Source organism: Caloenas nicobarica, chromosome 13 (assembly GCF_036013445.1).
Source record: "Caloenas nicobarica isolate bCalNic1 chromosome 13, bCalNic1.hap1, whole genome shotgun sequence".
NCBI classification, from domain to species: Eukaryota; Metazoa; Chordata; class Aves; order Columbiformes; family Columbidae; genus Caloenas; species Caloenas nicobarica.
In genome coordinates this window covers 18,023,216-18,039,086 of record NC_088257.1, presented here as the reverse complement: position 1 = coordinate 18,039,086, position 15,871 = coordinate 18,023,216, and the positions used below count along the sequence as shown (strand labels likewise).

The 15,871-nt window shown below is 54.3% G+C and overlaps 2 protein-coding genes across 2 annotated transcripts; both read right to left on the bottom strand.

The window, feature by feature from the left end:
• Positions 1–3,710: 3,710 nt before the first annotated feature.
• LOC135993753 (protocadherin alpha-2-like) lies at positions 3,711–6,565 on the bottom strand. Its single transcript, XM_065643807.1, is given in 2 exon segments — positions 3,711–3,802; positions 3,805–6,565. Coding segments are annotated over 2 exon segments (2,853 nt in total).
• Positions 6,566–12,463: 5,898 nt separating this feature from the next.
• Positions 12,464–15,447, bottom strand: LOC135993752 (protocadherin alpha-6-like). Its single transcript, XM_065643806.1, has 2 exons — positions 15,420–15,447; positions 12,464–15,150 (listed from the first exon to the last, which is right to left on the bottom strand). The coding sequence occupies exons 1-2, from the start codon at positions 15,445–15,447 to the stop codon at positions 12,464–12,466; spliced, it is 2,715 nt and encodes a 904-aa protein (XP_065499878.1).
• Positions 15,448–15,871: the final 424 nt, after the last annotated feature.

Sequence of the window (15,871 nt, the reverse complement as noted above, 5' to 3'; positions counted from 1 at the left end):
CAGTATGTTTCCTACGGGTCTTTATCACACTCGACATGGAACACGGACATGCCCTCAGGCAAGAGGTCTTTCCTCTTCCTCACGACTTTTCATCAAGCCTTACACTGTCCCTCAGTACCGAGCATGTCGACGTCCTCAACTCCATTAACCATGCAGAGGTAACATCGGTACATGCTGCTGATCTCCTCTATCATCCCTTCCTTCCTCCTTTCTTTCTCCCATTCTTCCTTTTTCCTGGCATAGATTCTTTACTTTCCTGCTTCATTTCCCATTCTTGCCTTCTCCCTTTTCCTCTCTCTTTTGACCTCTTTTCCTTTTCTCTTCCTTTTCTCTGCCTTTTCTCTTCGTTTTCTCTTCCTTCTCCTTCTGTTCTTTCTCTTCCATTTTCTTTCCGAGTCCAGCCTGCCATATCCATGCCTCCTGTTTGCTTCTGCTCCTGTCCTTGTCTCTTATTTCATTTTTCACGTTAACCAAAATATTTTCCACACGGGCCATGCAGCCACATGGGTCATGCGGCCTGGAAATGGCAAGAGTTGTAATTCTCCTTCCATTTCACCATCCATGCCTGCAGAAAGGAACAATCTTCCTGCTTTCATCCAGCCTATGGAAGACGCAGACTGCGTCTTCACCACCGCCTCCTTCCCCTCTGGAAGAAAACCACACTCTTCTGCCTCCAGTACACTCAATGACCCAGCACATAACACAGCAAGGCAATCATGTGGTAAAGAAACAACTCTGCTACATCTGAACAGAATGCACCACCCTCAGAAACACAAGACCAAGTCCCAGGTGCTTGGACACCAATACAAACAGGTTCCAATGAGTCCAAACAATGCAGGGGAGTCTCTCATTTATGAACTCCAATCCATCACGACCCAGCACAACAATCCCGCACTAAGGCTGAAAACGCACAGGGCAACCACAGCTCTCAAGCTCTCTTCATATACCTCGATGAAGAGTTGTTCTTCTGTCCTCATTTTCCACATGAATGCTGAAATCAAGCTCTTGCTTTCCTTTTCAGGCAGGCACGCCCTCCACAAAAAACACACCAAGAACCCCAGTATCTAGGAGCAGAACTCCCAACGGAATACCTCTCCTTCATCAGCATGACCTACCTGTCACACAGCCAAACAAACACCATCAAGGTAACACCATGACATTTTCACTGAGAACATCCCCTCAACACCCAACAAACGCACTCTGCAAACTCACTGGGGTCCCTCCTCCATCTGTGCTTGCTGCCGCCAGCTCATGCTGGGGAATTGCTTTTAAGGGACTTTTTCCCTTAAAATTTCTGTGCCACCTCAACAGAAAAACTCACTCGTTCTGCAAAAGCCTCAAAAATCACTGGACAGTGCACAGTGCTCCTTTATGCACTTCTATCACAAGAGAAGCAGAAGGGAGACCTGAAAGCTAAGGATATTCTCACAATATCAACCTCAATTCAGGAGAGTGGAAAAGCCATCCCCCACACTGATGGCAATTGGTCCAAAACTCTGCAACCAGACAGCTGTGAAAATTCTGACACACGCATCTCATCCGCTGTTACAAACACAATGTCAATGTGAGACAAGAAAAACCATAAGGGTGGGAGATTTTGCTGAGAGAAGAAAACTAAAAGAACCCATTCCATGCATATTAAAATGCAAGGTTTGCCAACATCTTAAATGTCAAGAGCACTTCTTCCCTTGCCTAGCAGGGGAGATGAGAAGAGATGTGACCAAGGAGGGCTTTAGAGAAGTCAAAGTGATCCGCATTTCAAAAAACTTCTGTTTGACCAACAGCATACTATGTTCAGGAGAAAATTGTTAAAGGAGCCCATGGCAGATGTCTTCACATCACACATAAATACTAGGGAAAACAAAAGGGTGCGAGGATGTGCAGAACTTCTGGAGTCCTGAGAGCATCATGGCAAAGTAGCACTGTGTGCTGGGAATCTTCTCAAGGTTTTCTACTGGCATCCTCTGCCCTGCACCATGGGAAATATCTCCAGCTAAGCAGACATTATCCACTGCTTCTGCAGTGACACAGACCGTGTTCTACCCAGCATCTCCATTTCCCTCAGGCAACACTCTTTCCCCCACAAAATCACCCTCCAAGTGACACCAAGAGTCTGACAGTGTCCAGACTCTACTCAGTGCCATGTGAAGCCATAACTGCCACAATACCCAGACATCGCTCCACCACAAGAACATGTCCCAGCACTAAACCCCAATCTCATCATGACCCCGGCCTTTGCACATCCTCACCTTCCCTCATGATCAGCACAAAGAACATATAGATGGATTCAAAGGCATTCACTGCCTGGCAGACGCTTTCCAGATGCCTGAACTTCACCCTAAATACTTTGTGACTTATCAGCAATCTCAGATGGAAACACCACAGAGCTGTAAGTTACAGTTCTTCTTCAAGACTCTGTGATTAGAGTTGTGACAGCTCAAATCCCAGTCTGCACAGATTTTATTATTTAAAAAGAACACACCAAATGTCAAGGCACAAGTGCATTCACAGTATCGACTGGGTGGGAAAATTTATACCACAGAGAACCACAGCTGGGCTGCTCTGCAAGGCTTGGCATGTACAGGCACATATCAGAACAAGCCATGTGCAATAGGGTACACCATCTCTACCGAGGACAACTGTGCAAGTGCACAAGTAGGGGAAGTCAGGAACAGAAAGACCACACCCATCTCCTAATATCCCCTTAAAAATCCTGCCTGAAGAGGAGAAAGGAACCATCATAGCAAGATAAATAGCTATGGAACCTCCCGCAGATGCGCAGCACTGCGCAAGGACAGCAGACTGAACCGCTACCCTCCCACAACGCCTTTCCCAAAGCTAGATGGAAAAGGTCCATCAGACACTGTTCAGCAGTCTGCATCTCATCCCTCTTAGCAACACATTGGCTATGGCAGGTAGGCAGCAGCACAAGGGACTGTCTCTGGTGGGAGATATTCATAACTTCAAAGAAGATTGTGGGCGTTTCAATAGCACATGCTATCTCATGATCAGAAGAGTTTCCAACACCAGATCCATAGAGTCTGGTAATGGATCTTCGGCAAGAAGACTTTGTGCCAAAGTTGCCTCATGCTTTCCTTTAGGCATCCTCCATTCACCACTCTGGAACTTGCACTCTTAAGACAAGCAGATTATCTCCCATTCTTATCATCGTATGACGTGGTCTATAGTCTTCCTGAGGATTTCCAGTTACTTTAAACAATCTTCCCATTGCTCTAGTTCACCATTCATATCAGCAGATGGCCAAGCCCTACTCAGTACCGCTGCCATATTCACCTCAGTGACATGCCACAGTTTCATTTCCCAGCTCACTCTGGCTTTTGTAGAGCATTCCCATCAATGACAGCATCATAAAAAACATACAGACGTTATCATGTACACAGTGTCTCGCAGATGCTCTGCAACTGACACCGGGTATTTGGGATATGCTTCAGCTACCTCTACCTTCAGTCACCTCTACCGCCTGCATGACTTGCAGTCCTTCGGCAAGCTCGGGCGGAAATGCTACACACCGGCAAGCAAGAGCCTCTCGATAGCCCATAGCATGGTAACTCTCATCGCAATCCGCAGTGATTTCATTCGACAGGAGAACCCTGCCGACCGTAATACCTTTCTTTAGTTCTCCCCCACAGCAAGAACCGAGGGGCTGCAGCAAGAACGCCAAGGCAGATGCAAAGGTCCTGTTCACATCCTTAAGCACCCACCAAGCACACGCTGCCCGCGGGCTCAGCACGGCTCCTCAAACCGCTTGCCCAGGGACCCTGAGACAAGGATCAGAGAGGGCGAAGGGCGAAAAGGAAGAGAAAGAGGAAGGAGCGTCGGGGAAGGGTCGAGAGGCGAGGCAGGGAGGGGCACTGACCGTGTCCAGGAGAGCGGGCGGCTCCGACTGCGTCTCCTTCGCCGCGGGGCCGGGCGGTGGCGGGAAGTTGGGGCTGAAAACCATCAGGTCGCTCTTGCCCGCGCCGTCCGCCACGCACAGGCTCCGGCTCTGGCGCTGCGAGTACGACCAGCTCCCCACTTCGCTGGCGCACACCAGCGTCGCCGGCCCGGGCCCCGACAGCACGTCCGCCCGCGGCGCCCACCGCGATGCTCCGTACAGCACCACCGCCAGCAGGAACATGCTCGACACCGCGCAGATGGCCACCACCAGCCACACGTTTGTCGTCGCCGCCGCTCCTGCCGCGGTCGCACCGAACTCCGCGCCCGTCCCCGCACGCAGCCCGGGCCCTGATGACGACGACGAGCCCGCGGCCGCCAGCGCCGCCTCGGCGCCCTCCACCAGCGACACGCTCAGCGTGGCCGTGACCGAGCGCGCCGGCTCCCCGTGGTCCCGCACCACGATCACCAGCCTCTGCCGCGGACCGTCCGCCTCCTCCAGCGCCCGCGCCGTGCTCACCTCGCCGCTGTACAGCCCCACGCGGAACGGGCCCTTCCCACGCGGCTCCCACAGCTCGTAGCGCAGCCACGCGTTGTAGCCCGAGTCCGCGTCCACCGCGCGGATCTTCGCCACCACCTGCCCCGCCGGCGCCCCCCACGCCGCCCACGCCCACAGCGCCTCCGAGCCCGGCCCCGACGCCGCCGAGCCCGCCGCCCCGGGCCCCGGCCCGCCGCCGCCGCCAGCCCCCAGCAGCGCCGGCGCGTTGTCGTTCTCGTCCACCACGAACAGCTGCACCGTGGCGTTGCCGCACAGCGGCGGCTCCCCCGCGTCCACCGCCCGCACCTCGAACTGCAGCACCTGCACCTCCTCGTAGTCCAACGGCTGCAGCGCCCACACGCGCCCGCTCTCCGCGTCCACCGACACGTAGCTCGACGCCGGACGCCACCCGCCGCCCGCCGACGCGCCCCCGCCCACGCCGCCCTCCCACACCGAGTACCGCACGCGCCCGTTGTCCGCCTCGTCCGGGTCCCGCGCCCACAGCCGCGCCAGCTCCGCGCCCGCCGCGTTGTTCTCCCGCGCCAGCACCGTGTACACGGCCTGCGCGAACGCCGGCGCGTTGTCGTTCACGTCCGACACCGGCACCCGCACGCCGCGCCGGGCGTGCAGCGACGGCGACCCGCCGTCCTCCGCCCGCACCTCCACCTCGTACTCCGACACCCGCTCCCGGTCCAGCGCCTCCCGCAGCACCAGCGAGTACGACCCCGCGAACGTCGACACCAGCCCGAACGGCGCCGCCGGCCACACCGCGCAGCGCACCCGACCGTTCGCCCCCGAGTCCCGGTCCGACACGCTCAGCAGCGCCACCACCGTCCCCACCGCCGCGTCCTCCGGCACCGGCACCGACAGCGACGTCACCCACACCTCCGGCGCGTTGTCGTTCACGTCCAGCACCTCCACCAACACCTTGCAGTGACCCGACAAAGGGGGCATCCCCTTATCTTTTGCCTTAATTTGTAGGTCGTAGAAAGTAACTGTTTCGAAGTCAAGGGCGCCCGTCAGTCTGATATCTCCGCTTTTTGCATCGATGCTGAATATATCTGAGGTCGGGAGAGGAACAATAGTATTAATTTCGTAAATCACTTCTCCATACGTTCCCAAATCGGGATCCGTAGCATTCACCCGAACCAGCACTGTCCCCTCTAAGGCGTCTTCAAGCAGATGTACATTGTACACCGACTGGTTGAACTGGGGCGCGTTGTCATTCACGTCCAGCACCGAGATCACCAGCTCCATCGTACCCGTCAGAGACGGCCGGCCCCCGTCACTCGCCGTCAGCACCAACCGGTGCACAGGCAGCGTCTCACGGTCCAGCGGTTTCGTGAGCACTAGAAACAGGGATTTACTGCGCGAATTAGTATTTTCTTCCTCTACTGTGAAATACTCGCTGGGGCTGAGTGTATAGGAGAGCTGAGCGTTGGCTCCGACATCTGCATCCGACGCGCCCTCCAGCGGGAACCGAGACCCTGGCATCGTGGTTAATTCCGCGATGCTGAGGTTTTTCCCGGCGGCGGGGAAGAGCGGGGCGTTGTCGTTGATGTCGGTGACCTCCAGCTCCACGTGGAACACGCGCAGCGGCCGCTCCACCAGCACCTCCAGGCGCAGGGCGCACGGCGCGCTCTTCCCGCACAGCTCCTCCCGGTCCAGCCGCGAGCTCACCACCAGCGCCCCGCTCGCCCCGCTCACCTCCACGCTCGCCCGCCGGCCCTGCGACACCAGCCGCAGCCGCCGCGCCTCCGCCTCGCCCGCCTCCAGGCCCAGGTCCTGCGCCAGCCGGCCCACCACCGTCCCGGCCTTGGCTTCCTCGGGCACTGAGTACCGCATCTGCCCGCCGCCCAGCGCCCAGGCCGCCTGCAGCACCAGCACCCGCAACACGGGCCCCCACCACACGCCCATCGCTGCTGCTGCCGCCGCCGCCACCCGCCCGGGCCCCGCACGGCTCCCCGCCGCCGCCCGGACGCACCGGCTCTCCTGCCCGCCCCGCGCCGCCCCCCCGCGCTCACAGCCGGGCTCTCCGCCGCACCGGGGCGGAGCCGCCGAGCCGCTCGGCCGTCGTTTCTGAGCCTGCAGCGACACCGTGTGCTGCTCCGCCGCCGCACACGCTCCCACCATCGCCTCCGCGCTGCTCAGGTCCTCTATTAGCTCTTCCTCTTTTCTCTTGTCTCTTATTTTTTCTCCCTTCATCTTCCTCTTCTCTCTTTTATTTTTTCTGTTCTTCTTTCGATGCATACTTGCTTTTTAATGGCATATATTCTCTTTTACCTTCTTCCTTTCTTCCTTCAATTACCTTTCTTCGTCTCTCTCTCTTTCTTCTCTTTCCTACTTTTTTTCTGCTTCTCTTTCTTTCTTTTCTTCTTTCCCCTTCTCATTGATGTCCTGCCGTTCACTATCCCTGCCATCAGCGCTAATTATTGGGCAGCTGCTCTGGAGCGCGGTTCTCTAGCCGAGGCGGGGGCTGTCTAGAATTAAGGTGGGTGCGTTCTTGTAATATTCTTCTGATCTCTTCCTTTCTTTCTCCTCGTTGTCATCTTCCTTACTTAATTACTTCCTTGAACATTCATAACTTATTTTCCTTCCTTCCTTCTTGCTTCCTTTTTCTGTGTATACTATCTTTTCTTTGTGTCCTGGGTTTGGCTGGCATAGACATAATTTTCACTGGAAACTGGGAGGCACTGCAGCCAGGACAGCTAACCCAAACTAGCCAGCTCAATACCATATGACGTCATGCCCCATATATAACTTGGGGACCTGCCTGGGGGAGGGAATTACTGCTTGGGTGATCACTGCTCAAGAGTGGGCTAGACATCGAGTTTCTGGAGGGTGACCATTATGTATCCCTCACTTTATATATTCGTTTATTATTGTTGTTGTTGCTTATCTCTTCCTTTGCTGCTCTGTTTAACTGTTGTTCTGTTTTCTTCTGGGTTTCTTTCCAAAACCACGAGTTTTGTTTCCCGATTCTCCTCCCCATTCCATTGTGCAAGGAGGCGGGGAGGAATGAGTGAGCAGCCATGTGCTCCTAGGAGCTGACTGGGGCTAAAGCACGACACTTTTCTTCTTCCTTTCTCTTACTTTCTCACCTCATTTATCTTCATTTCTTCCCATCTTCTATCGCTTCCTTACGTGTTATTTTCTTTCCCTTTTCTCCTGTACCAATATATTTTTACATGTCTAAACATACTTGCCATGTAGAACAGACATGCCTTTTAGCAAGAGCTCTTATTCTTCTTCCTTACCATGTTCCACCCCTCTACACAGGGAACAAACTTCCTCCCATCCTCTGGTCTATGTAAGACAGACTGACTGCTCCTGCATCTCCCCTTCCTCCCCTTCTGGTAGAAGACCACATCCTTCATTTTCCAGTCCTCTCAAGGACCCAGCAAATAACACAGCAAGGCAATCAAGTGGCAGAGAACAGCTTTGCTACATCAGAACAGAATCCACCACCCTCAGAAACGCAAATCCAAGCCCCCCATACTTGGATCTCCATGCAACAGGCCGAAATACATCTAAACAACACAGGGAGTATTTCATTTGAGAAATGACACCTCCCACAGCTCAGCACTCCAATCCTCCAAGGTGGTTGAAAAAGCATGGGGCAAGCACAGCTCCCAAGCACTCTTCATATACCTTGATGAAGAGCTATTCTTTCCACCTGCAAACCGAATGTCAAGCTCTTGCTTCCTCTTGCGCACAGGCATGCATGGTTGGAACAGCACAGAAACAACCCCAGTAGGCAGGGGCACTAGACCTTAGAGAATACTTCTCCTTCATTAGCATGATCCACACATCACAAAGCCAAACGAAAGCCTCTAAGGGAAGACGGGCATTTTGGATAAGAACATCCCATCGATGCTCAACACATCCACTCTGAGAATTGCATTGGGGTTCCTCCCCCATCTGTTCTTCTGCCACCAGCTCACACTATTTCTTGAAGCAGCAGGAAAGGAAGGAGAGGAGGCAGTGGTGCTTTGCTGCTCCAGACCTACAGGTATTATGATCCAGGAAACATTCCATCAATCCAACATGAAGATACCACACCAAAACAGGAAGAAAAGTACATCTGTCTCTCAAAGACAGCCTCTTTAGTTATGAGTGACTTACCTGTAGCATCACGGTTTGCTTCTTCAGAATAAGAAACATTTTCAGGAGAGGAGAACTGGTTCTAATTGACTTTTTCCCTTACCATTACCAGAAATTTCTGGTGGAAATGGACAAAAAAAATCCACCACAACTCTCATTCTCCAAAAGCTGTCAAATCACTGAACATAGCACACCTTTATGTACTTCTATCACCAGGGAAGCAGGAGGGACACCTGAAACCCAAGTACATTCTGTCAATCTCAGCACAACAGAGTGGAAACACCATCTCCTGCACTGATGGCCAACTGCCCAAACGTCTGCAACCTGACAGCTGCTAAAATTCCGCAGTCTGCATCTCATCCAATATTACCAACACGTTGCCACTGAGCAGGAAGAAAAAAAAATAACAAAAGGGTGGTGGGTTTTGGTAAGAGGAGAGAAGAAAACCAGTGGATCCCATCCCACTGTATTGAAACATAAAGTCCACTGACATTTTGAATATGAAGAGCACTTACTCCCCTGCCTAGTAAGACTAAGAGCACAAACAAGGAGAGATTCAGTGAAATCTGGCAGTACGATCAAAATTTGTACAAGCTTCTCTTTGAGCAACAATATTCCACCTCAAACATGAGTGATTACAGGCATGTCAGATGACTTAACAAGCAGTAATACCATGAAGAACAACAGCACCCAAACATATGCAGAACTTTTGGAGGTCCTAAGAGGATCATGGGAAAGTAGCACTGTGTGCTGGGACTCTTCTCAATGTTTTCTACGGGCATCCTCTATCCTGTGCCCTGGGAAATGGGATCCCCAGCTAGGCAGACGTCCAGTCTTTACCTAATAACACAGATCATCTTCTACTCAGCATCTCCATTTCCCTCAGGCAACACTCTTCCCCACTCACAGTCACTCTCACAGTGACACATGCCCAGGCCCATCTCAGAGCATCACTGCCACAATACTCAGACTTGCTGCACCACAAGAACATCCTCCAGCTCTAATCCCCACGCTGCATGTGACCCAGGCCTCTGCACATCCTCACCTCTCATGACTGGGACAAAGAACATATGGATGGATGCAAAGGCACTCACTGCCTGGCAGACTCTTCCCAGGTGCCTGAATTTCACCCTGAATGCTTTGCGCCTTCTCAGCAATTGCAGGTGGAAACACTACAGAGATGCACGTTAGAGCTCCTCTTAAAGATTCCGTGATTAGAGCTGTGACAGCTCTGATCACAGTCCACGTGGATTTTACACTTTGAGAGAACCACACCAAATGTGAAAGCGCAAACACACTCACAGTGTCATCCACATGGGAGAATTTTCATGATAGAAAACTAAAGCTGGACTGCTGTGTAGGGTTGGGCGTGTATGTGCATGTATCTGAACGAGTCAATACTGACAAGAAGACATACCATCTCTGCTAAGGCCAACTGTGGAAGCACACAAGTAGGGGAAGTCAAGTGCCCAAAGGTCTCATCCTCCTCCTTACCTCCTCCCCTTACAAATCCTGCCCGAGGAGGATCAAGGAACCATCATGGCAACATCAACAGCTGTGGAAGATCCTGTAGATGCCCGCCATTACAAAAGCAGAACAGCTTTAAGCTGCCTGGATGCTTTGTGCCTTTTCAGCATTTTCATATAGAAATCGAGTTCTTAAAGATTCTGTGACTAGAGCTGTGACAGCTCAGATCGCAGTCCACACAGACCTCAATCTGCAAGGAGACCAAACCAATTGCTGACGTGCAAGTGATTTCTCAATTTCATCTGGATGGGAGAATTTGTACTATAGAAAACCAGAGCTGAGCTGTGCAGAGTTTGGCCTGTACATGCACATGTCAGAATGAGCCATGTGTGACAACAGGACACACCATCTCTACCAATGCTGACTGTGTTAGTGCACAAGTAAGGGGAGTCAAACACACAAAGGCTCCTCATATAGCCTTAAAAATCCTGCCTGAGGGAACATCAACTGCTGCAGAAACTACTCTACATGCCCACCACTACACAAGGACAGTGAAATGAAGCATTACCCTCCCACAATGCCTTTCCTGAAACAGCAGTGAAAATGTTCATCAGACAGTATTCAGCAGTTTGCATCTCATCAAGTCTTTGCCAACATATTGCCTACATCAGGCAGGCAGCAACACAAGGGACTGTCTCTGGTGTAGGAAATTCCTAACCTCAAAGAACATTGTGGGCATTTCAATACCATGTAACTGTCTCAAGATCCAGAAGGCTTCACACTCCAGTCTCTTGGGATCCTGAGAAGCAATTCTGGGTAAGAACACTCCACACCCATCCTGCCTCATGCTCTAGGCTTCTTCCATTTCCTACTATACCATATGCATTCTTAAGACAAGCAGTTCATGTCTCATTCTTGTCTTATGGCATGGCTCATGGTCTTCCCAAGGATTTCTTACTGCCGCAGACGAATCTTCCCACTGCTCTTTTCACCCTTCGCATCACGTAATGGCCAAGCCCTATTCAGTGCCACAGCCACATTCACCTTTGCAACATGCCACAGTTTTCTTTCCCACATCAAGGCTCAATCTGGCTTTTGCAGACCATTCCCATCCACAAAGGCACCATAAAAAAACCCCAAACAGATGGTATCACACACATGGTGGCCCACTGACCACTGCTGACTTGTCCTGTTTGGCAATGCTTCAGCTGTCTCAGATGGAAATGCAGCAGATCTGGGAGAAATGCTCTTTCTAAAGGTGATGTCAGGACAGCTCTAAATGGCAATGGGCATTGATTTCATGCTCTGAGAGAATAATCCAAATGTTGGCAAGCACAAAATCATAACAAATAATATCGACTGTGTAGGAGAATCTGATTTGGGGGTTTTTGTGCAGATGTAGATCTTTGGTACTGGGTTTTTTGTTGTTTCCTTGTTTGTTTTATCTTTTCAGAAAAGATTTCCTGAGCTTTTTAAAACGGTGTGGCTGTTGATACAAATATTGAACAAACATCAAAACAAACCAATGCATTCAGGCTACTTCCCTGGTCAGGAACACAAATCCACAACTTAGGAGACAGGGTGAGCAGAAGAAGAAAATTTCCATGTTCTAACACTTACCATGGGTCGTGCTCTTCTACCTGAACATTACATGCTACTAAGAAGAGTAAAAAGCTAGTTGGAAAAACAACACAGAACAAAGCTTCTTCTCTACTTTCTTCATGACTCTGCTGAGAGAACCAAAATGGAGATTTTTTCTCTTTACACCTCTAATGGCAATGAGCTTTGAATTCATGATGTGAGAGAACAACTCAAATGCAGCAACTGATATCTACTGTGTAGGAGAATTTGATTGTGTTGTGTTTTTTCTGCTGAAATGAGAAATTCCAGCGATTTGTAAGACTATGGCTGCTGATACAAATATTCAAATGGTATCAAAAAAGGCCACTGCCCATCACACCACTTGTCTAGCCAGGAACACAAAGCTCACAAAATGGGCAGGGAAGAGGGAAAGAAAAACGAAAAAGACAGAAAAAGCAAACACCACTTTCTAACATCTACCTTGGGTTCCGTTCCTCTGCCTCAGCACTTTATACTTCTAACTACTGTAACAAGATAGTGGCTAACGGAAAACAAGAAAAGTCCCTCTTGCCTACTTAGCCAGAATAATAAAGCTGTAAATAGTGCCTCAGGGACTATCACCACGACAGCCTGCGTGACTTGCACTCCGTCAGCAGCTCCGGTGGAAACGCTACCCACCAGCAAGCAAAGAACCTCTCGAAAGCCCATAGCGCGGAACCTCTCATGGCAATCCACAGCGATTTTTTTTCGACGACAGAACGTTGCGGACCATAACTGCTGCTGGGTGCGGCAATACCTTTCTTTAGTTCTCCTCCAAAGCAAGAGCCGAGGGGCTCCGGCAAGGACGCCAAAAATGAGGCAAAGGTCCCGTTCACATTCTTAAGCACCCGCCAAGCACCCACCGCCCACGGGCCCCGGGGGCGCAGCTCGGCTCCCACCAATGCCTGCCCAGGGAGCGGGGCAGAAGATACAAAAGTGGGGAGAGGGGCGAAGGAGGGTCGAAGAAGGGGATAGAGACGAGGCAAGGGGAGCACTGACCGTGTCCAGGAGAGTGGGCGGCTCCGGCTGCGTCTCCTTCGCCGCGGGGCCGGGCGGTGGCGGGAAGTTGGGGCTGAAAACCATCAGGTCGCTCTTGCCCGCGCCGTCCGCCACGCACAGGCTCCGGCTCTGGCGCTGCGAGTACGACCAGCTCCCCACTTCGCTGGCGCACACCAGCGTCGCCGGCCCGGGCCCCGACAACACGCCCGCCCGCGGCGCCCACCGCGACGCCCCGTACAGCACCAGCGCCAGCAGGAACAGGCTCGACACCGCGCAGATGGCCACCACCAGCCACACGTTCGTCGTCGCCGCCGCCGCTCCTGCCGCACCGCCCTCCGCGCCCGCCCCCGCACGCAGCCCCACCCCCGACGACGACGACGAGCCCGCGGCCGCCAGCGCCGCCTCGGCGCCCTCCACCAGCGACACGCTCAGCGTGGCCGTGGCCGAGCGCGCCGGCTCCCCGTGGTCCCGCACCACGATCACCAGCCTCTGCCGCGGACCGTCCGCCTCCTCCAGCGCCCGCGCCGTGCTCACCTCGCCGCTGTACAGCCCCACGCGGAACGGGCCCTTCCCACGCGGCTCCCACAGCTCGTAGCGCAGCCACGCGTTGTAGCCCGAGTCCGCGTCCACCGCGCGGATCTTCGCCACCACCTGCCCCGCCGGCGCCCCCCACGCCGCCCACGCCCACAGCGCCTCCGAGCCCGGCCCCGACGCCGCCGAGCCCGCCGCCCCGGGCCCCGGCCCGCCGCCGCCGCCAGCCCCCAGCAGCGCCGGCGCGTTGTCGTTCTCGTCCACCACGAACAGCTGCACCGTGGCGTTGCCGCACAACGGCGGCTCCCCCGCGTCCACCGCCCGCACCTCGAACTGCAGCACCTGCACCTCCTCGTAGTCCAACGGCTGCAGCGCCCACACACGCCCGCTCTCCGCGTCCACCGACACGTAGCTCGACGCCGGACGCCACCCGCCGCCCGCCGACGCGCCCCCGCCCACGCCGCCCTCCCACACCGAGTACCGCACGCGCCCGTTGTCCGCCTCGTCCGGGTCCCGCGCCCACAGCCGCGCCAGCTCCGCGCCCGCCGCGTTGTTCTCCCGCGCCAGCACCGTGTACACGGCCTGCGCGAACGCCGGCGCGTTGTCGTTCACGTCCGACACCGGCACCCGCAGCCCGCGCCGGGCGCGCAGCGACGGCGACCCGCCGTCCTCCGCCCGCACCTCCACCTCGTACTCCGACACCCGCTCCCGGTCCAGCGCCTCCCGCAGCACCAGCGAGTACGACCCCGCGAACGTCGACACCAGCCCGAACGGCGCCGCCGGCCACACCGCGCAGCGCACCCGACCGTTCGCCCCCGAGTCCCGGTCCGACACGCTCAGCAGCGCCACCACCGTCCCCACCGCCGCGTCCTCCGGCACCGGCACCGACAGCGACGTCACCCACACCTCCGGCGCGTTGTCGTTCACGTCCAGCACCTCCACCACCACCTTGCAGTGACCCGACAGTGGAGGATTTCCCTGATCTGCCGCATCCACTTGCAGCCGATAGAGACTAACATCCTCGAAGTCCAATTCACCCCTAAGACGGATCTCCCCGCTGTTTCTGTCGATCCCGAAAACGTCTCTTCCATCCTGAGGGAACAAGTGCTGTAGAGAATACGAGATATTCTTGTTCGTTCCCTCATCCAAATCCGTGGCGTTTACTCTGATCACTAAAGTGCCGCGTTCTGTATTTTCCAGCAGCTGCACTTTATACACTGACTGGTTGAACTGCGGCGCGTTGTCGTTCGCGTCCAGCACCGAGATCACCAGCTCCATGGTGCCCGTTAGAGACGGCCGGCCCCCGTCACTCGCCGTCAGCACCAACCGGTGCACAGGCAGCGTCTCACGGTCCAGAGGTTTCGTGAGCACCAGGAATAAGGACTCGCTGTCGTCCTCCGTTTTCTGCAAATCCAGGGAGAAGTGTTCAGTGGGGATGAGTGTGTAAGAGAGCTGCGCGTTGGCTCCGATATCTGCATCCGACGCGCCCTCCAGAGGAAACCGAGACCCCGGAGGCGAGTTCTCCGATAAACTGAGGTTTTTCCGGGCGGTGGGGAAGAGCGGGGCGTTGTCGTTGATGTCGGTGACCTCCAGCTCCACGTGGAACACGCGCAGCGGCCGCTCCACCAGCACCTCCAGGCGCAGGGCGCACGGCGCGCTCTTCCCGCACAGCTCCTCCCGGTCCAGCCGCGAGCTCACCACCAGCGCCCCGCTCGCCCCGCTCACCTCCACGCTCGCCCGCCGGCCCTGCGACACCAGCCGCAGCCGCCGCGCCTCCGCCTCGCCCGTCTCCAGGCCCAGGTCCTGCGCCAGCCGGCCCACCACCGTCCCGGCCTTGGCTTCCTCGGGCACCGAGTACCGCACCTGCCCGCCGCCCAGCGCCCAGGCCGCCTGCAGAACCAGCACCCACACAACGGGCTCCCAGCCCACCCGCGCTGGTCCACAAACGCCCATCGTAGTCACCGATTTCTTTTTCTCCCCGCCGCGTCGTTCTTTATCTATCGAAACGATTTTAGCTGTCCACTGTACAGTAATCCTTTCTCAGTGGCTGCACATCCTCTGCTGCTGGTTTTCTCATCTGCGTTCTTTTTTTCTGTGCCCCGGAAAGTCTTTCCCCGCCCTCCCCCTGCTTTTATCATGCGTTTTTTAGCTCAGAGCGACATCATGTGGCGCTCTGTACGAACTGCCTCTTACGGTTCTCTGCATATCTCCCTGCTTTACTTCATCTTTGCCGTTTTCCATTCCATGCACTTCAATTCTTTCTCACTTTGTTGCCGGATACTTGTGCACAGCATTTTCGTTGCATTGATTTAGGAGAGGTTCATAAGATTTCCCCCAGCTTCTTCGTAGAGCACCCTTCTGCCGGCTTTTCACTAATTACACCTGATTTTGAGGCCTGAATTTTGTTCTTCGGTTAAAACAAGCAGAAAAATCCCATCGAACTATTAATTCCTCTCGGATATGGTTTATTTTCTTTTGGACTGGTGTTTGTTGTCACCTCTTCTCATAGATTTTTGGCACCTGTCATCAGTCCAAGTGGCCGAAAGCTAATCTGTAACACTAGTTCTCTTAGTGATATGGTCTTGCCATAAACTGATCGAAAAATATGTTCTATATAAAGGGACAGGTGACAAGATGACCCTGATCGGGGTTCCTGTATTAGAAACCCTGCGGTTTAATTAAAGTGTCTCCTAAAATATGTGCGTTCCACATGCAGTT